The following is a 19332-nucleotide window of genomic DNA, read 5'->3' on the forward strand; positions in this document are numbered from 1 at the left end:
AAGGAAGGAAGGGAATAAAAGACTGGGTTAAAGCCAATGCTCATTTGATATTCATATCAGGTCTAACTCCAGTTCTGTGTTTTCTGGGTCTCCTCCAAAATTAAATGTCACTAAAAAATGGAAATATTCTCTAGTGGTCTTATGTTTCCTTTCCAGTATATGTAGAAAGTAATATTGCAGTAATATTTTTATTTTCATATGCTTTGCTATATGGTCTACAACATGTTGCAACTAAAAATGGATATGCAAATAGCTTTAGGTCATTTTGATGACATAGATTGTCTTTATTTGAAAAAAAAAAGAAAACCAATTGCTGAATAATGACTCCTACATATTAACCTCAGATTCTGTATGTGTTTAATAGTTTACAAAAGTAAACAGGGGTGAGTCTGGTCATTTGAAGGGCTTTTGTTCAGAATGGAGAACATGAGTTTGGGGTCAAATATTAATTGTTTGGGAAAATAAATGAGAGACTGGGCTCTCTGCCTCCATGGTTCTCCTTTACTGAACAACCTGTCCTTTAAGTAAATGTGGAGCAAATACCTATCAGCAGTATTGACTTTTATATTATGTATTTATTACAGAGGTTGCAAAAATATTTTTTTAAATCCAAGCCATTCTTAAGCATGTGTTTAATTGATACTTTATTTGAACTTCTAAATTAAGCTTCTGAGCAAGAGCAGAGCAAAAAAGGAACTTAATTTGAACAGTCATACCTTATAAAATATAAATATTAAATCATCCAACTGGCCATGTAAATCTCCTGAGAAAGACAGAAAAAGAATATCCGTTCTGATTCGTCCTTACCATTGTTTCTAATTTTAACTATAAAAAGGAAAATATCCAGAAAAATCTGACAAAGTTAAGAAACTTATGGCTACTTATTTTTCCAGGTGTAAAAGAAGATAAATACTCACTTCCCTTGTTTCAGATATAGTAAATATTGAAAGCAGGAAGCACATTATTGTTCTCTGCATGTTTATCATACATAGCCAACGGCCTACATTTTTACTGAAGCAAAGATGGGGCAGAATAAGGCAGGATTTCAAACTTAGATGAAAGTAGAGAGATTTTGTCCAACTAAAGGAGGAAACTGCTCCTCACTTAAGAGCCAGTGTTGCCAGATTTTTCAAGAGAAGTTGGAAAGCTGGATTTTAGCATGAAATCTTCCAATTTTCAAAGGTTGGAAGCTAATTTTTAAAATTTAAGAACACTGTGCAGCAAACAAAGTATATCTGCAAGCTATACAAAGGCCTGGAAGTGCCCTTTTGCAATTCCTGGTGCTGGTGCACTGTAGTTTCTCTTCCCTAAATTAAAGTGTGGGGGCATCAGTCTACAGTGAAATTTAAAATATCACTGAAAACATATGGAGGGGGAGGAAATTGTCATTAACAGGACTTCTCTTTGGGCCAGGAATATATGTGGATGGAAGGAATAATTTGTTAGGCACTGGCTTGCTCAAGTAACAATAAAAAAAATAAATAAAATGTCTTCTAACAGAGGTAGGTCTGGCTATTTTCAGGGCTTTTGTTCTGAATGGTGAATGTGACTTTGGAGTCAAATATGAATGTCTTGGGAAAATTAAGGAGACACTGGGCACTCTGCCTCCATGGTTCTCCTTCTTGGCACAAGCGCTTCTTTAAGTAAATGTGGAGCAAATACATAAATTCCATCAGTTTGAAGGGGTGACCTTCACCCACCCTGGCTGCCATCATGTTGCCCTCTAGTCCAGCTCTTCCTCCTTCCCCTCCTCAGGTAGAGCTTTCTGACGGGTTCTTACCACACACTGTGATCTCTTCACTGTAACAGGTCGAGACTCGAGTGATGTTTGGAAGTTGTACCAGATGCTTCCTGGTTTCGTGCAAGAGATTCAGGACATAGCGAGCATGGAGCTGCTACTTAAGGTGGAAGAGTAGGAGAAGGACAAAGCAACACTGATATTCTGGAGGGAAGATGAGCTTCACCTTTACTGCTTAATCACCTCAGTCCCCAAGACCCCAAAAGTGACTGCTCCTGGGATCCTGTGCACGAATCCTTTCTTGTTGACTCACCTCTGGCCTTGTTGCAGCTTTTGTTCTCCCCCTAAAAATGGAACTAACATCCTCTTTCCTATATACTTTAAAAGACCTTTCCTTGCCTTTTTCTTAGGAGGAACACATGATTGCCTCAGAGATGTATAAATAAGTGCACGTATATTGATGGTGCTGAATGATCTTGTCATTACCGAAAACCTTCATCACAGCTCCTCCTGCAGTTAACTTGCTTCGTGTGACTAGGGCACGGGAGCGGGGGTAGGAGTGATGGGGGCAGAGAGGCTCTCTCTGGTTTTGCAATAGTCTCTTGACAAGTATCCTTGTTTGGGTCCTTGCTCCTTCACTCTATTAACAGCGCAATCAGGAAGACTGTTTTAGAAAGCAAGTCAGTGTATGTCATTCCTGTGCTCAATGTCCAATGTCTCCCATCTCTTCAGAAGAATGACTCTACCCCTTACCTCTCTGCCTCCAGCTTCTCCTACCTTCCCCCTGGTTGCCTGCTCTCCAGCCACACTGGCCTCATGTTCCTGAGCAGGCCAGGCAAGTTCAAGCCTCAAGACGTTTCTGTTTGTTCCCTCTGTCTGGAATACTCTTTCCTCAAAGCACGTTCCCCCCACTGCCTTCAACCTTTGCTCAGAAATCACCTTCTCAGTGACACCCCCCTGGACCACTCTATAAATTTCCACCTCCCCTACCTGGGGTACCCCTCTCCACGTCCTGTGGAGTTGGTGACCCAGGATCCCCAGGCGAGCTTACTTGTTTCATTCTGAAAGCTTCCAGTAGGGCAGTTGCATGGTCAGGAAGGAGTGGGAAGGACAGACGTGGCCCCGTGTAAGTATCCGGTACCTCTATGGATTCATAGTCACTGCATTTCTTCACCTCCATGTCCTTGGGGAATCTTTCTTCGGTGAACATGCGCTTCAGAAAATCCCCTATTCAGGACAAAAAAGGATCAGATGTGTGGTCCAGTGGGCAATAAATAGACTTTCATTGGACAGCAGTCAAAGTGGGACCAGGCCAGTATGACCCTGTCTCCAACACAGGAAAGGAGAAAGGAAAGGGGAAAGTGATGACAGATTAGGATGGGCAGGTGGCAATGGTATGCTTTTATGTTGATAAAAAACATTAGCTGGTATCCAATCTACCTTTATTTTAAAAGGTTTGTCATATTTTAAAAGTATAGCAGTTTGTGGGCTTAGTCTGTAAGCAGGAGAAATGGGAAAAGCTGTGGTGACAAAAACTCACAGGCATTTTTGATGTTCTTAGTGAGCAGAGCAGATACTGTTTGTGCCGGTTTGGATATATTATGTCCCTCACAAAGCCATGATCTTTTAATTCAATCTTGTTGGGTGGAACATTTTGATTGCGTGTTTCCATGGAGCTGTGACTCACCCAAGTATGGGTAATACCTTTGATGAGATTATTTCCATGGAGGTGTTACCCCACCCATTCAGTGTGGGTCTTAATTAAATCACTGGAGTCCTATAAGAGCTCACAGACAGAAGGAGCTCAGTGCAGCAGCTGAGAGAGACTTTTGGAGAGATGCTTACTTGCTGATGCTTTGAGACGCTAGCCCAGAGTTTGCTCCAGAGAAGCTATGAGAGGACCAAATGCTCCAAGAGCAGCTAAGAGAGACCCAGAGACATTTTGGAGAACATTTTGAAACACAACCTAGGAGCAAAGTATTAGCAGATGCCAGCCACATGCCTTCCCAGCTAACAGAGGTTTTCTGGATGCCATCAGTTCACTGAAGAACTGATGGCATGTATCCTCTTATTGATGCCTTAATTTGGATATTTTGATGGCCTTCGGACTGTAAATTTGTAACCAAATAAACCCCCGTTATAAAAGCCAATCCATTTCTGGTATTTTGCATAATGACAGCATTAGCAAACCAGAATACTGTCAGATAGTTCAGAACCCTTCAGGCAACTTCCAAGGGCCCAGCCCTCTCTCACCAGAGGGCATTTTTCCTGGATCTACAGAAGGCCAGGTGTGGCAGGCCAGAATTGCAATGGAATATATGCCCCTCCACCCGGTCCCTGCCCCCAGCAGCCTCAACTAATGACCCTCAGAAGTTGACATATAAAGACTCCAGTTCCCTCAGCTTTCAGGTAGGTTGAGGGGGCTCATATTTTGCACTATTTCCCAGTCACACCGAGTTGCTGGCTTAGTGGCCCATACGTTAGTGGCTGCCTCCTGTTTTCTGACTCCCTTCTCCATTCCCTCCCAGGTCTCCTGCACTTAACAAATAAACTACTTCCATCCGACTCTTGTCTCCAGCTACACTTCTGGGAGAACCTAGAGTGAAATTCCATTCTGCCATTTATTCGTCAGCCTCCTTGTTCATTCCCAGGCTGTCAACAATGCACATTCTTGCTCCCTGGGCACCCCCCACCTCACTCCCATATCTAAGACCCTGAGACAAGAGGTTATGCCGTGTGGCGGTTCATACTCACTCTCATTGTGGCTGCAGGGGGTGAAGTGATCCATGAGGTAGCTGAAGAAATTGTGGAGCTGCAGAGGAACCCAAGAAGACTTAGCTTTAGAAATGAGAAAAAAAAAAAAAAAAAAAAATGAACTCCGGAGTGGCCCAGGTCAGCTGCACCTTCCAAGTACCTGGGCCTTGCTGACCAGGGGCTGGAAGGCAGAGCTGGAGGTGGACCCATCCCACAGGGCACCGCACCTTGACCTGGTCTTGCTGCCCAGCATACTCTATAGACTGGAAGACGCTCCAGGTGCAACGCCGCCTCATCTCCAGGCGTGCCGTGTAGCGCCGGTACCATCTCTGGATCAGAACCGCTGCCTTGAAGGCTGTGACACAAATGGAGAAGCAAGCTTGTGAGCTGAGATCCTCTGGGCCTGGGATGAGGAAAGGGATAGGAGCCTGGACCCTCTCCCACAGTACATTTCAAAATAAAGTTCAAACACACACGGGTGGGGAAAAGATGGTGTGTGTTTTCATTTCCTAGGCTGCTCAAATACCATGCAGTGGTTCGACTTAAACAACTGGAATTTATCTGTTCTTTTTTTTTTTTCAACTCAGTTTTATTGAGATATATTCACATACCTTACAATCATCCACAACATGCAATACAATAATGACAATACATATCATACCATTGTATAGTTGTGCATTCATAACCAAAATCAATTTTTGAAAATTTTCATTATTCCAAAAAAAAAAAGAAGAAGAATAAAAATACAAGTAAAGGAGAACATTCAAAATATCCCATCCTCCCTATTATTCATTTAATTTTTGTTCCCATTTTTCTATTCATCTGTCCATACAGTGGATAAAGGGAGTGTGAGCCACAAGTATTTCACAATCACACAGCCACACCATGTAAGCTATATAGTTATACAATCATTTTTTTTAAATTCAGTTTTATTGAAATATATTCACAAACCATACAGTCATCCATGGTATACAATCAACTGTTCACAGTATGATCATATAGTTATGCGTTCATCACCACAATCTATTTCTGAACATTTTCCTTACATCAGAAAGAATCAGAATAAGAATAAAAAATAAAAGTGAAAAGAGAATACCCAAATCATCCCCCCATCCCACCCTATTTGTCATTTAGTTTTTACTTCCATTTTTCTACTGATTTTTTTTCAATTTTTTAACTTTGTTTATCAAAAAATTAAAAACAAACAGGCAAACAACAACCAAAAAAACCCCACAACATTTCAAACAAAGCAATGGATTAAGGAAAACAAATAACCTAAAATAATTACTTTGCTTCCAATATGTTCCTACCATACCCCAAGAAAATTAATAAACCATGTCCAAACAGAGGAGTAAGAAAAACAAATAATCTAAAATAACTACATTGCTTCCAACATGTTCCTACCATACCCCAAGAAAATTAACAACCCCTAAGAAAACAAAGGAATAAGAGAAAAAAAAAACTAAAATAACTCTATTGCTTCCATCATGATCTTACTATATCCAAGAAAGTTTACAAACCATAATCATTCCTGAGCATTCCCATAACATTGAGATTACCCTCCATAGTTTATCTGTTCTTATTAGATTATCATTCCGCCTCCACTAATTGGTAGCTCTAGGTCCCCTACATTCTACAGTATAAAACATTGTACATTTTTCACAGAATTCACATTAGTGGTAACATACAATATGTCTCTTTTTGTGCCTGGCTTATTTTGCTCAGCATTATGTCTTTTTTTTTTTTTTTTTTTTTTATCTTCATTTTATTGAGATATATACATATACCACGCAGTCATACAAAACAAATCGTACTTTCGATTGTTCACAGTACCATTACATAGTTGTACATTCATCACCCAAATCAATCCCTGACACCTTCATTAGCACACACACAAGAATAACAAGAATAATAATTAGAGTGAAAAAGAGCAATTGAAGTAAAAAAGAACACTGGGTACCTTTGTCTGTTTGTTTCCTTCCCCTATTTTTCTACTCATCCATCCATAAACTAGACAAAGTGGAGTGTGGTCCTTATGGCTTTCCCAATCCCCTTGTCACCCCTCATAAGCTACATTTTTATACAACTGTCTTCGAGATTCATGGGTTCTGGGTTGTAGTTTGATAGTTTCAGGTATCCACCACCAGCTACCCCAATTCTTTAGAACCTAAAAAGGGTTGTCTAAAGTGTGCGTAAGAGTGCCCACCAGAGTGACCTCTCGGCTCCTTTTGGATTCTCTCTGCCACTGAAGCTTATTTCATTTCCTTTCACATCCCCCTTTTGGTCAAGAAGATGTTCTCCGTCCCACGATGCCAGGTCTACATTCCTCCCCGGGAGTCATATTCCACGTTGCCAGGGAGATTCACTCCCCTGGGTGTCTGATCCCACGTAGGGGGGAGGGCAGTGATTTCACCTTTCAAGTTGGCTTAGCTAGAGAGAGAGGGCCAAATCTGAGCAACAAAGAGGCATTCGGGAGGAGGCTCTTAGGCACAACCATAGGGAGGCCTAGCCTTTCCTTTGCAGCAACCGTCTTCCCAAGGGTAAAACCTGTGGTAGAGGGCTCAACCCATCAAACCACCAGTCCCCTATGTCTGTGGTCATGTTAGCAACCATGGAGGTGGGGTAGGCGAATACCCCTGCATTCTCCACAGGCTCCTCAAGGGGGCACTGCATCTTTTTTTTTTTCCTTGTTTTTTTTTTTTTTTTTTTTTAACTTTCCCTTCTTTTTTAAATCAACTGTATGAAAAAAAAAGCTAAAAAGAAAACAAACATACAATAAAAGAACATTTTAAAGAGACCATAACAAGGGAGTAAGAAAAAGACAACTAACCTAAGATAACTGCTTAACTTCCAACATGTTCCTACTTTACCCCAAGAAAGTTACCTAATATAGCAACATTTCTGTGAACTTGCTCCTACTATATCTATCAGAAATTAACAGACCATAGTCATTCCTGGGCATCCCCAGAACGTTAAATAGCTTATCTTTTCTTCTTGGATTATTGTTCCCCCTTCCTTAATTGCTCTCTATTGCTAGTTCCCCTACATTCTACATTATAAGCCATTTGTTTTATAGTTTTCAAAGTTCACATTAGTGGTAGCATATAATATTTCTCTTTTTGTGCCTGGCTTATTTCGCTTAGCATTATGTCTTCAAGGTTCATCCATGTTGTGATATGTTTGACGAGATCGTTCCTTCTTACTGACGCGTAGTATTCCATCGTGTGTATATACCACATTTTATTTATCCACTCATCTGTTGAAGGACATTTGGGTTGTTTCCATCTTTTGGCAATTGTGAATAATGCTGCTATGAACATTGGCGTGCAGATATCTGTTCGTGTCACTGCTTTCCGATCTTCCGGGTATATACCGAGAAGTGCAATCGCTGGGTCGAATGGTAACTCTATATCTAGTTTTCTAAGGAACTGCCAGACTGACTTCCAGAGTGGCTGAACCATTATATAGTTCCACCAACAGTGAATAAGAGTTCCAATTTCTCCACATCCCCTCCAGCATTTGTAGTTTCCTGTTTGTTTAATGGCAGCCATTCTAACCAGTGTTAGATGGTATCTCATTGTGGTCTTAATTTGCATCTCTCTAATAGCTAGTGAAGCTGAACATTTTTTCATGTGTTTCTTGGCCATTTGTATTTCCTCTTCAGAGAACTGTCTTTTCATATCTTTTGCCCATTTTATAATTGGGCCGACTGTACTATTGTCATTGAGTTGTAGGATTTCTTTATATATGCAAGATATCAGTCTTTTGTCAGATACATGGTTTCCAAAAATTTTTTCCCATTGAGTTGGCTGCCTCTTTACCTTTTTGAGAAATTCCTTTGAGGTGCAGAAACTTCTAAGCTTGAGGAGTTCCCATTTATCTATTTTCTCTTTTGTTGCTTGTGCTTTGGGTGTAAAGTCTAGGAAGTGGCCGCCTAATACAAGGTCTTGAAGATGTTTTCCTACATTATCTTCTAGGAGTTTTATGGTACTTTCTTTTATATTGAGATCTTTGGTCCATTTTGAGTTAATTTTTGTGTAGGGGGTGAGGTAGGGGTTCTCTTTCATTCTTTTGGATATGGATATCCAACTCTCCCAGCCCCATTTGTTGAAAAGACCATTATGACTCATTTGTCAGTTCAGTGACTTTGGGGGCCTTATCAAAGATCAGTCGGCCATAGATCTGAGGGTCTATCTCCGAATTCTCAATTCGATTCCATTGATCTATATGTCTATCTTTGTGCCAGTACCATGCTGTTTTGGCAACTGTGGCTTTATAATAAGCTTCAAAGTCAGGGAGTGTAAGTTCTCCCACTTCGTTTTTCTTTTTTAGAGTGTCTTTAGCAATTCGAGGCATCTTCCCTTTCCAAATAAATTTGATAACTAGCTTTTCCAAGTCTGCAAAGTAGGTTGTTGGAATTTTGATTGGGATTGCATTGAATCTGTAGATGAGTTTGGGTAGAATTGACATCTTAATGACATTTAGTCTTCCTATCCATGAACATGGAATATTTTTCCATCTTTTAAGGTCCCCTTCTATTTCTTTTAGTAGAATTATGTAGTTTTCTTTGTATAGGTCTTTTACATCTTTGGTTAAGTTTATTCCTAGGTACTTGATTTTTTTAGCTGCTATTGAAAATGGTATCTTTTTCTTGAGTGTCTCTTCAGTTTGTTCATTTCTAGCATATAGAAACATTACTGACTTATGTGCATTAACCTTGTATCCCGCTACTTTGCTAAATTGGTTTATTAGCTCTAGTAGCTGTATCGTCGATTTCTCAGGGTTTTCTAGATATAAGATCATATCATCTGCAAACAATGACAGTTTTACTTCTTCTTTTCCAATTTGGATGCCTTTTATTTCTTTGTCTTGCCGGATTGCCCTGGCTAGCACTTCCAGCACAATGTTGAATAACAGTGGTGACAGTGGGCATCCTTGTCTTGTTCCTGATCTTAGAGGGAAGGCTTTCAGTCTCTCACCATTGAGTACTATGCTGGCTGTGGGTTTTTCATATATGCTCTTTATCATGTTGAGGAAGTTTCCTTCAATTCCTACCTTTTGAAGTGTTTTTATCAAAAAGGGATGTTGGATTTTGTCAAATGCTTTTTTCAGCATCTATTGAGATGATCAATTGATTTTTCCCTTTTGAGTTTTTAATGTGTTGTAATACATTGATTGATTTTCTTATGTTGAACCATCCTTGCATGCCTGGAATGAACCCCACTTGGTCATGGTGTATGATTTTTTTAATGTGTCTTTGGATTCGATTTGCAAGTATTTTGTTGAGGATTTTTGCATCTATATTCATTAAGGAGATTGGCTGGTAGTTTTCCTTTTTTGTAACATCTTTGCCTGGTTTTGGTATTAGATTGATGTTAGCTTCATAAAATGAGTTAGGTAGTGTTCCATTTTCTTCAATGTTTTGAAAGAGTTTGAGTAAGATTGGTGTCAGTTCTTTCTGGAAAGTTTGGTAGAATTCCCCTGTGAAGCCATCTGGCCCTGGGCATTTATTTCTGGGAAGATTTTTGATGACTGATTGGATCTCTTTGCTTGTGATGGGTTGGTTGAGGTCTTCTATTTCTTCTCTGGTCAGTCTAGGTTGTTCATATGTTTCCAGGAAATTGTCCATTTCCTCTACATTATCCAGTTTGTTGCCATACAGTTGTTCATAGTATCCTCTTATAATTTTTTTAATTTCTTCAGGATCTACAGTTATGTCACCTTTTTCATTCATTATTTTCTTTATATGTGTCTTCTCTTTTTTTGATTTTGTCAGTCTAGCTAGGGGCTTGTCAATCTTGTTGATCTTCTCAAAGAACCAACTTTTGGTGATATTTATCCTCTCTATTGTCTTTTTGTTCTCTATGTCATTTATTTCTGCTTTAATCCTTGTTATTTCTTTTCTTCTACTTGGTTTAGGATTGGTTTGCTGTTCATTTTCTAGCTTCTTCAGTTGATCCATTAGTTCTTTGATTTTGGCTCTTTCTTCCTTTTTAATATATGCGTTTAGTGCTATAAATTTCCCCCTTAGCACTGCTTTTGCTGCATCCCATAGGTTTTGGTATGTTGTGTTCTCATTTTCATTCGTCTCTATATATTTAGCAATTTCTCTTGCTATTTCTTCTTTAACCCATTGATTGTTTAGGAGCGTGTTGTTTAACCTCCAGGTATTTGTGAATTTTCTAAGTCTCTGATGGTTATTGACTTCTAATTGTATTCCATTGTGGTCAGAGAATGTGGTTTGAATAATTTCAATCTTTTTAAATTTATTGAGGCTTGTTTTATGTCCCAGCATATGATCTATTCTGGAGAAAGTTCCATGAGCACTAGAAAAGTATGTGTATCCTGGTGATTTGGGATGTAATGTCCTGTATATGTCTGTTAAATCTAATTCATTTATCAGATTGTTTAGGTTTTCAATTTCCTTATTGATCTTCTGTCTGGTTGATCTATCTATAGGAGAGAGTGATGTGTTGAAGTCTCCCACAATTATTGTGGAAACATCAATTGCTTCCTTTAGTTTTGCCAGTGTTTCTCTCATGTATTTTGTGGCACCTTGGTTGGGTGCATAGACATTTACGATTGTTATTTCTTCTTGCTGAATTGCCCCTTTTATTAGTACGTAGTGGCCTTCTTTGTCTCTCAAAACATCCCTGCATTTGAAGTCTATTTTATCTGAGATTAATATTGCTACACCTGCTTTCTTTTGGCTGTAGCTTGCATGAAATATTTTTTTCCATCCTTTCACTTTCAGTTTCTTTGTGTCCCTGTGTCTAAGATGAGTCTCTTGTATGCAACATATTGATGGTTCATTTTTTTTGATCCATTCTGCGAATCTATATCTTTTAATTGGGGAGTTTAATCCATTTACATTCAACGTTATAACCGTGAAGGCATTTCTTGAATCAGCCATCTTATCCTTTGGTTTATGTTTGTCATATTTTTCCCCTCTCTCTATTAATATCCTTTATTGTACCCATACCGAATCTCTTTAGTACTGAACCTTTCTCCAAGTCTCTCTGTCCTTTCTTTGTTTCTCTCTCTGTAGGGCTCCCTTGAGTATCTCCAGTAGGGCAGGTCTCTTGTTAGCAAATTCTCTCAGCATTTGTTTGTCTGTGAAAAATTTAAGCTCTCCCTTGAATTTGAAGGAGAGCTTTGCTGGATAAAGTATTCTTGGCTGGAAATTTTTCTCACTCAGAATTTTAAATATATCGTGCCACTGCCTTCTCGCCTCCATGGTGGCTGCTGAGTAGTCACTACTTAGTCTTATGCTGTTTCCTTTGTATGTGGTGAATTGCTTTTCTCTTGCTGCTTTCAGAACTTGCTCCTTTTCTTCTGTGTTTGATAGTGTGATCAGTATATGTCTCGGAGTGGGTTTATTTGGATTTATTCTATTTGGAGTTCGCTGAGCATTTATGATTTGTGTATTTATGTTGTTTAGAAGATTTGGGAAGTTTTCCCCAACAATTTCTTTGAATACTCTTCCTAGACCTTTACCCTTTTCTTCCCCTTCTGGGACACCAATGAGTCTTATATTTGGATGTTTCATATCATCTATCATATCCCTGAGGTCCATTTCGAGTTTTTCAATTTTTTTCCCCATTCTTTCTTTTATGCTTTCATTTTCCATTCTGTCATCTTCGAGGTCACTGATTTGTTGTTCAACTTCCTCTAGTCTTGTACTATGAGTGTCCAGAATCTTTTTAATTTGGTCAACAGTTTCTTTAATTTCCATAAGATCATCCATTTTTTTATTTAGCCTTGCAATGTCTTCTTTATGCTCTTCTAGGGTCTTCTTGATTTCCTTTATCTCCGGTCCTATGGTCTCATTGTTCATCTTTAGTTCTTTGAGTAGGTGCTCTAGGTGCTGTGTCTCTTCTGGTCTTTTGATTTGGGTGCTTGGGCTTGGGTTATCCATATCGTCTGGTTTTTCATTTGCTTTATAATTTTCTGTTGTTTTTGGCCTCGTGGCATTTGCTGAACTTGATAGGGTTCTTTTAGGATTTGTAGACCAATTGAAGTCCTTATCTCTAATTTATCAGATCTACAGCTTCGTGGAGTACACTTTCTCTAACTAACCAGCAGGTGGCGTCCACGAACCACCTGTTCTCCACAAGCCAGTTCTCCCCTGCTTAGCCTTTTTGTTGAGTGGGGGAGTGAGTCTTGTGGGGTCCAATTGGTGTACCAAGCTTGCGTGTGTAGTTGGTGTTGCCTGCCCTGTATATGCGGCGTGTTTCTGGGCAGTCAGGAAGGGGGGGGGTGGCTCTAACAATCAAATCTCCCTGGTGATCCTAGAGTTTTAAAGCTGCTGCAATAGTCTAATCCTTCAGTTCAGTCCTGCCACAGTTTGTCTCTGCCACTGACCCACAAGTCCTTGGTATTGGCGTATGGCTCCTGAGACTTGCAAGTGGGCCCCTCTTCCAGGCCGTGCACCCCAGGTCCTCTGTTGAGGGATGGCTGTGCTATGTCACAGGTGAGTGCCGTCCCCCAAGGGCAGTTCTGGGCTGCTGGGCTGTGTAGGGAGGCTCCCAGTCTGCTGAAATGATGGCTGAATGGGGCTTTGTTAATTCACACTGCTCTACCTTCCCAACTCTGGGACAATCAGCTGAGGTTGCAGGGAAGGCTAATGTCCACGCCCAGTTTTGTGGTGTGTGCCTGTTATTTGAAGCACTTCCGTCACACTGGGTTGTCTGGGGCAGTTCTGGGCTATGGGGCTGGCGATGGGCAGGAGTGTTTCCTGTCCACCGGGATTATGGCTGTGAGCGGACACCCCCCTTTTCTTGCAAAGTTGTGGTGTTTAGTGAATTTTCTCAGCCACTGGATTATTGCCTTTTGTCTCAGAGCTCTCCTAGTTCTGCTCTTGACTTGACCTGCCCAAATAGCAAGTCTTTGAAGCTTTCTGTATTGGGCTTCTTAGAGTAATTGTTTTAGAAAAAGAAAAAAGGATTAAAAAAAAACAAAAAAAAACAAAAAAAAAACGGGCCCTCCTCAGAGATCTAATGGGTTATTGAAATGCTAAGAGACAAAGCAACCAGGGCCATTAAGGAAAGGTCCACAGGGCAGAGAGATCAGCTTTTCTTCGGGATTTGCATATGCGCCTCAGGGCCCTTCCCCTTTCTGTGTTCACCAGAACTTCAAAAATCCTCCGCTTTTATTTTGGAGTTTTTCGTGTTGTTTTTTTTCTATGCCTGTCTCCTCTCTGCTGGGCTGGCTGCTCTCAGATTCTCTGGTGTCTGGTCTCAGTCTATCTATGGTTGGAGTTTGAATCAGTAGAATGAGTTTCCGATAAGGGCAGCCACTGCAGTTCTCCCTTCTCCTTCCCAGAGCTGACAGCCCCTCCTCCCCCGGGACTGAGCCTGGCAGGGAGGGGCGCGGGTCCCCTGGCCGCAAAAACTTACAGATTTCGCTGATCTCAGCAGTTCCACGTTTTCATGAGTGTTATATGAAGTATGCCCAAAGTCAGATTGCTCTATGGTGTCCAGTCCACGCAGTTCCTGGCTTTCTACCTATTTTCCTGGAGGAGTAACTAAAACATACAGCTCACCAGTCTGCCATCTTGCCCCGCCTCCTACAATCATTTTTAAGAATCAAGACTACTGGGTTGCAGTCCAACAGTTTCAGATATTTCCTTATAGCTATTCTAATACTCTAAAAACTAAAAAGGGATATCTATATAACATATAAGAATAACCTCCAGAATGACCTCTCTACTCCATTTGAAATCTCTCAACCACTGAAACTTTATTTTGTTTCATTTCTTCTCCCCCTTTTGGTCAAGAAGATTTTCTCAGTCCCACAATGCCGGGTCCAGGCTCATCCCTAGGAGTCACGTCCCACATTGCCAGAGAGATTCACCTGCCAAGTCGGCTTGGTTGCTCATGGTTTTGAGAAGAAAGAAAGTCCAAATGAAGCCTTCATCAAGGTGCTGCTTTCTTCCCAAAGACTGTGGTGTCCTGGGGCTGGCTGCTGAAGATCTTTGATCTTTAGTTTGTCATAAAGCAAGGTACATGGCCGTGTTTTCTGGTTTCTTCTTTCTTTTCTAGGTTCTTTTGACTTCCAGCTACCGGCTGCTCCCTTGGTGGCTTTCTCTCTTCTGTCTGAATTTTATTCTGCTTATAAAGGACTCCAGTAATAGGATTAAGACCCACTCTGATTGGGCTGGGCCACACCTTAGCTGAAGTAACCTCATCAAAAGTCCTACTTACAATGGGTTCTCACCCACAGGAATGGATTAGGTTTAAGAATATCTTTTTCTGGGGTACATAGAGCTTCAAGCCACCACAGTGGAGAAAGTATTCTCCATGGCTGCCAGTAGCAAGTATGTGTCTTACCACTCCCCACAGTGCTTTTTCCCCATTCCCACCCCATCACTCCCTCCATTCTTGCCTGGCAATTATATATATATATATATATATATATATATATATATATATATATATATTTTAATATTCATTTTATTGAGATATATTCACATACCATGCAGTCATACAAAACAAATCATACATTCGATTGTTCACAGTACCATTACATAGTTGTACATTCATCACCGAAATCAATCCCTGACACCTTCATTACCACACACACAAAAATAACCAGAATAATAATTAAAGTGAAAAAGAGCAATTAAAGTAAAAAAGAACACTGGGTGCCTTTGTCTGTTTGTTTGTTTGTTTGTTTTCTTCCCCTATTTTTCTACTCATCCATCCATAAACTAGACAAAGGGGAGTGTGGTCCTTATGGCTTTCCCAATCCCATTGTCACCCCTCATAAGCTACATTTTTATACAATTGTCTTCGAGATTCATGGGTTCTGGGTTGTAGTTTGATAGTTTCAGGTATCTACCACCAGCTACCCCAATTCATTAGAACCTAAAAAGGGTTGTCTATATTGTGTGTAAGAGTGCCCACCAGAGTGACCTCTTGGCTCCTTTTGGAATCTCTCTGCCACTGAAGTTTATTTCATTTCCATTCACATCCCCCTTTTGGTCAAGAAGATGTTCTCCATCCCACGAAGGCCTGGCAATTATATTAATGTCACTGGAGGTTTATTGGGATTCCCACTTACTGATGAAAGCATTTGTAAGTCTATAGATGGAAAGGTTGGATTGCTGGGATTATGAGAAGATATAAACTGGAAAGATTGCAAGGATACAGCATCCTTGAACATTGGGTAACAGGGGAAGGGAGATGAGGACTTTTCAATATTGTGACAATACACTGGGTGTCAGGAGGTCTGCGTTCCAGGCCAGGAACTGACTGCCCTGACTAGTTATGTGGCCCTGGCAAGTCGCCATCCTTGGCCTCAATTTCCTCATCTGGAAAACGGGCAGGACTAGATGATAACTGGGGAAAACAACCAATAAACAAATACACAAATTAATATACAACAGCATCAGGTGGTGATAAGTGCTTGCTGGGGCTTATCTCCAGGTTCCAAGATGTCCCTGAGGGCTTTAAAGTTTCCCCATTACAATATGTCCCTGCTTGTGCTGACTGTATCCAGTCCAACAGACAAGTTTTAGTCTCCTTTTAGCCAGGACTGGTGCTAGGTGAACATGTTTCACAGGTTGGGGTGAGTGGGATTTACTTTTCAGGTTCAAATCTTCATATAGGGCTTAGGTCCTGTGGCCATGTATTGTTGCTGGAGAAAGAGCCAGCTCTCCACATAAATAACTAGATTCTTCTTAAGCTTCTGAGCCTGGATGTGCTGCTAGTAATGAATGGAGTATTTGTGGATAAAGGTGGATTAAAAAGGAAACCCTGTGGGTTCACTCAGGTCAACCTCATGAACAGCAGACAGATTGATTTAATACATTTAGCTTGCATTAGAGAGATAACAATTCTTGCTGATTCCCCTAAGAGGAAAGATGACGGTGGGTGGGAAAAGAGAACCTAGGAAGAATTTAAGCAAAGCTAAATTTGATTTCCTATGAGAAAAAATTTCATCCTATCAATATTTCTTAAAGGCACTCATTCAATATTTGTCTAAGTGAATAAATTGATAAATGATAAAGCTGATTGAATTCTGTAAAACCATGCTCAGAATAGTGAATGAAATATCCAGAGTAAGTGTCATAGATCCTTTAGGAACTCATGGTAAACACAGATTTCTGGACCTTGTCCTAGACCTACAGCATCTGAATCTCTACAAGTGGAACCCAGGAATCTGCAGGTTTAACAAACTCCATGCATGATTCATACCTGTGCTAAAGTTTATAAAACATGTAGAACTTTGGACATCAAGATTCTGTGAAAATGTTTGCAAACACCTTGCCTCAAGACTTTTAAGGTGTACACTTTGAAAGATTGTATGTTATGTGAATATATCTCAATAAAATTGCATTTAAAAAAACTAAAATTAAAAAAAAAAAACTTTTAAGGTAGAGCATCTTAAACTGTCCTCAGCTTACAGCTCCCATCTTGATTAAAGCCATCCCAAGCCCCAATCTGGGGAGAAACATAAAAAGGGAGAAAGAGAGGAAGGGTTCTGTTCTAGTTTGCTAATGCTGCCAGAATGCAAAACACCAGAAATGGATTGGCTTTTATAAAGGGGGGTTATTTGCTTACACAGTTACAGTCTTAAGGCCATAAAGTGACTTTTAAGACTTTTAAGGCAAGTGCTGCCAGTGATTAGACATGCTATTCTCAGCCCTGCTTGGGCTACTTGGGGCAAGGGGAGGGAACCTGTGCCAGTTTGAATGTATTATGTTCCCCGAAATGCCATTATCTTTGATACAATCTTGTGTGGGCAGACATATTAGTATGGATTAGATTGTAATTCTTCGAATGTTTCCATGGAGATGTGACCCACCCAAATGTGGGTGATAACTCTGATTGGATAATTTCCATGGAGGTGCGGCCCCGCCCATTCAGCATGGGCCTTGATTAATTTACTGGAGCACTATATAAGCTCAGACAGAAGGAGTAAGCTTGTTAAAGCCAAGGGGGACACTTTGAGAATGCAGCTGTAGCTGAGGCACACATTTTGCACATGGCCGTTGGAAGCTGAAGCAGACATTTTGGAGAATGCCATTCTGAAAAGCAACCTGGGAACAAGCAGATGCCAGCCACGTGCCTTCCTAGCTAACAGAGGTTTTCTGGATGCCATTGGCCATCCTCCAGTGAAGGTACCTGATTGCTGATGTGTTACCTTGGACACTTTATGGCCTTAAGACTGTAACTGTGTAAGCAAATAACCCCACTTTATAAAAGCCAATACATTTCTGGTGTTTTGCATTCTGGCAGCATTAGCAAACTGGAACAGAACCCTTCCTCTCTTTCTCCCTTTTTTTGTTTCTCCCCAGATTGGGGCTTGGGGTAGCTTTAATCAAGATGGGAGCTGTGAGCTGAGGACAGTTTAAGATGCTCTACCCTTGAATCCCTTCCCAGAAGCACAAAGCAAGATGCTTGGGCCCCTCTTGCTTGGGCCATGTGCAGACTAAATCTTAGAGTGTAAGTTACGAATACACCTGGCTGTTAAAAATCCATATTTAAGAACACTGTGAGAAAATTGTGAACCAAGGCAACACTAACTTTATTAAGTCAGTACTCAGTAGAATGGATAAATTTTTTGAGATAAATGTTATAGAACAGGGGCTTTTTAATGTGGTTACCTATTTCCATTACCTTTGTCAATGGTTTATTTCTCTATATGGAATGCTTATTTTGAAGGAGAAAAATACCTAGTAAGATACTTTTGTTGTATAAGCAACAAAAGAAAAAAAATTGATAAATGGGGCCTCATCAAAATTAAAAACTTTTGTATCACAAATAACTTTATCATGAAAGTAAAACAACAATCTACACAATGGGAAAAGGGAAACAACATATCTGATAAAGGTTTAATATCCAGCATACATAAAGATATGCCTCAACTTAACAACAAAAAAACAAACAACCCAATTTAAAAATGGGCAAAAGACTTGAACAAGCATCTCTTCAAAAATGATATACAAATGGCCAGAAAGCAGATGAAAAGATGCTCAACATCATTATCCATCAGGGAAATGCAAATCAAAACATCACAATGAGATACCAGTTCACACCCATTAGAATAGCTGCTACTAAAAAATAAAAGCAGAAAATAATAAGTGTTAGAGAGTATGTGAAGAAATCCACTCATTTATTGTTTGTGGCAATGTAAAATGCTGCAGCCATGGTGGAAGACGGTTTGGCGGTTCCTCAGAAGGCTAAGCAAAAAACCATATGACCTGGCAATCCTGCTTCTAGGTATACACCCAAAAGAATTGAAAGCAGGGACTCAGATGTTTGCAAACAGATGTTCATAGTGGTGTTTTTCAATTGCCAAAAGATGGAAGCAACCCACGTGTCAAGCGATGAATGGATAGATAAAATGTGATACAATGGAATATTATTTGGCTGTAATAAGGAATGAAGTCCTGATACACACAACATAGATGAACCTTGAAGACATCATGTTGAATGAAATAAGCCAGACACAAAAGTATTGTATGATCTCACTGATTTGAAAAAATTAGAATAAGTCAGAATTTAGAATATAGGTTACCAGGGAGCAGGGTGGAGATAGAGAATGGGGAGTTAAGGCTTAAAATGTACAAGGTCCCCTAAAAGACAAATGGGGTGGGATGGGGGGATGATGTGGGTGTTCTTTTTTCACTTTTATTTTTTATTCTTGTTCTGGTTCTTTCTGATGTAAGGAAAATGTTCAGAGATAGACTGTGGTGATGAGCACATAACTATGTTATCATACTGTGGACAGTTGATTGTATATCATGGATGACTGTATGGTGTGTGAATGTATTTCAATAAAACTGAATTTAATAAAAAAAAAAATGTACGAGGTCCCTGTTTGGAATGATG

The 19332-nt window shown here is 40.1% G+C and overlaps 1 protein-coding gene across 1 annotated transcript in view; it reads right to left on the reverse strand.

The window, feature by feature from the left end:
- The window catches only part of PPEF2 (protein phosphatase with EF-hand domain 2), a 65037-nt gene that overhangs the window by 36550 nt on the left and 9155 nt on the right, over nucleotides 1-19332 (reverse strand). The window contains exons 2-6 of the mRNA XM_037828977.1: nucleotides 4720-4847; nucleotides 4493-4550; nucleotides 2790-2965; nucleotides 1781-1895; nucleotides 717-763 (exon numbers count right to left, since the gene is read on the reverse strand). Coding sequence (XP_037684905.1) covers nucleotides 717-763; nucleotides 1781-1895; nucleotides 2790-2965; nucleotides 4493-4550; nucleotides 4720-4847 — 524 coding nt within the window. The remainder of the gene's footprint in view (nucleotides 1-716; nucleotides 764-1780; nucleotides 1896-2789; nucleotides 2966-4492; nucleotides 4551-4719; nucleotides 4848-19332) is intronic.

The sequence above is a fragment of the Choloepus didactylus genome, chromosome 3, assembly GCF_015220235.1.
Source record: "Choloepus didactylus isolate mChoDid1 chromosome 3, mChoDid1.pri, whole genome shotgun sequence".
Lineage (NCBI taxonomy): Eukaryota > Metazoa > Chordata > Mammalia > Pilosa > Megalonychidae > Choloepus > Choloepus didactylus.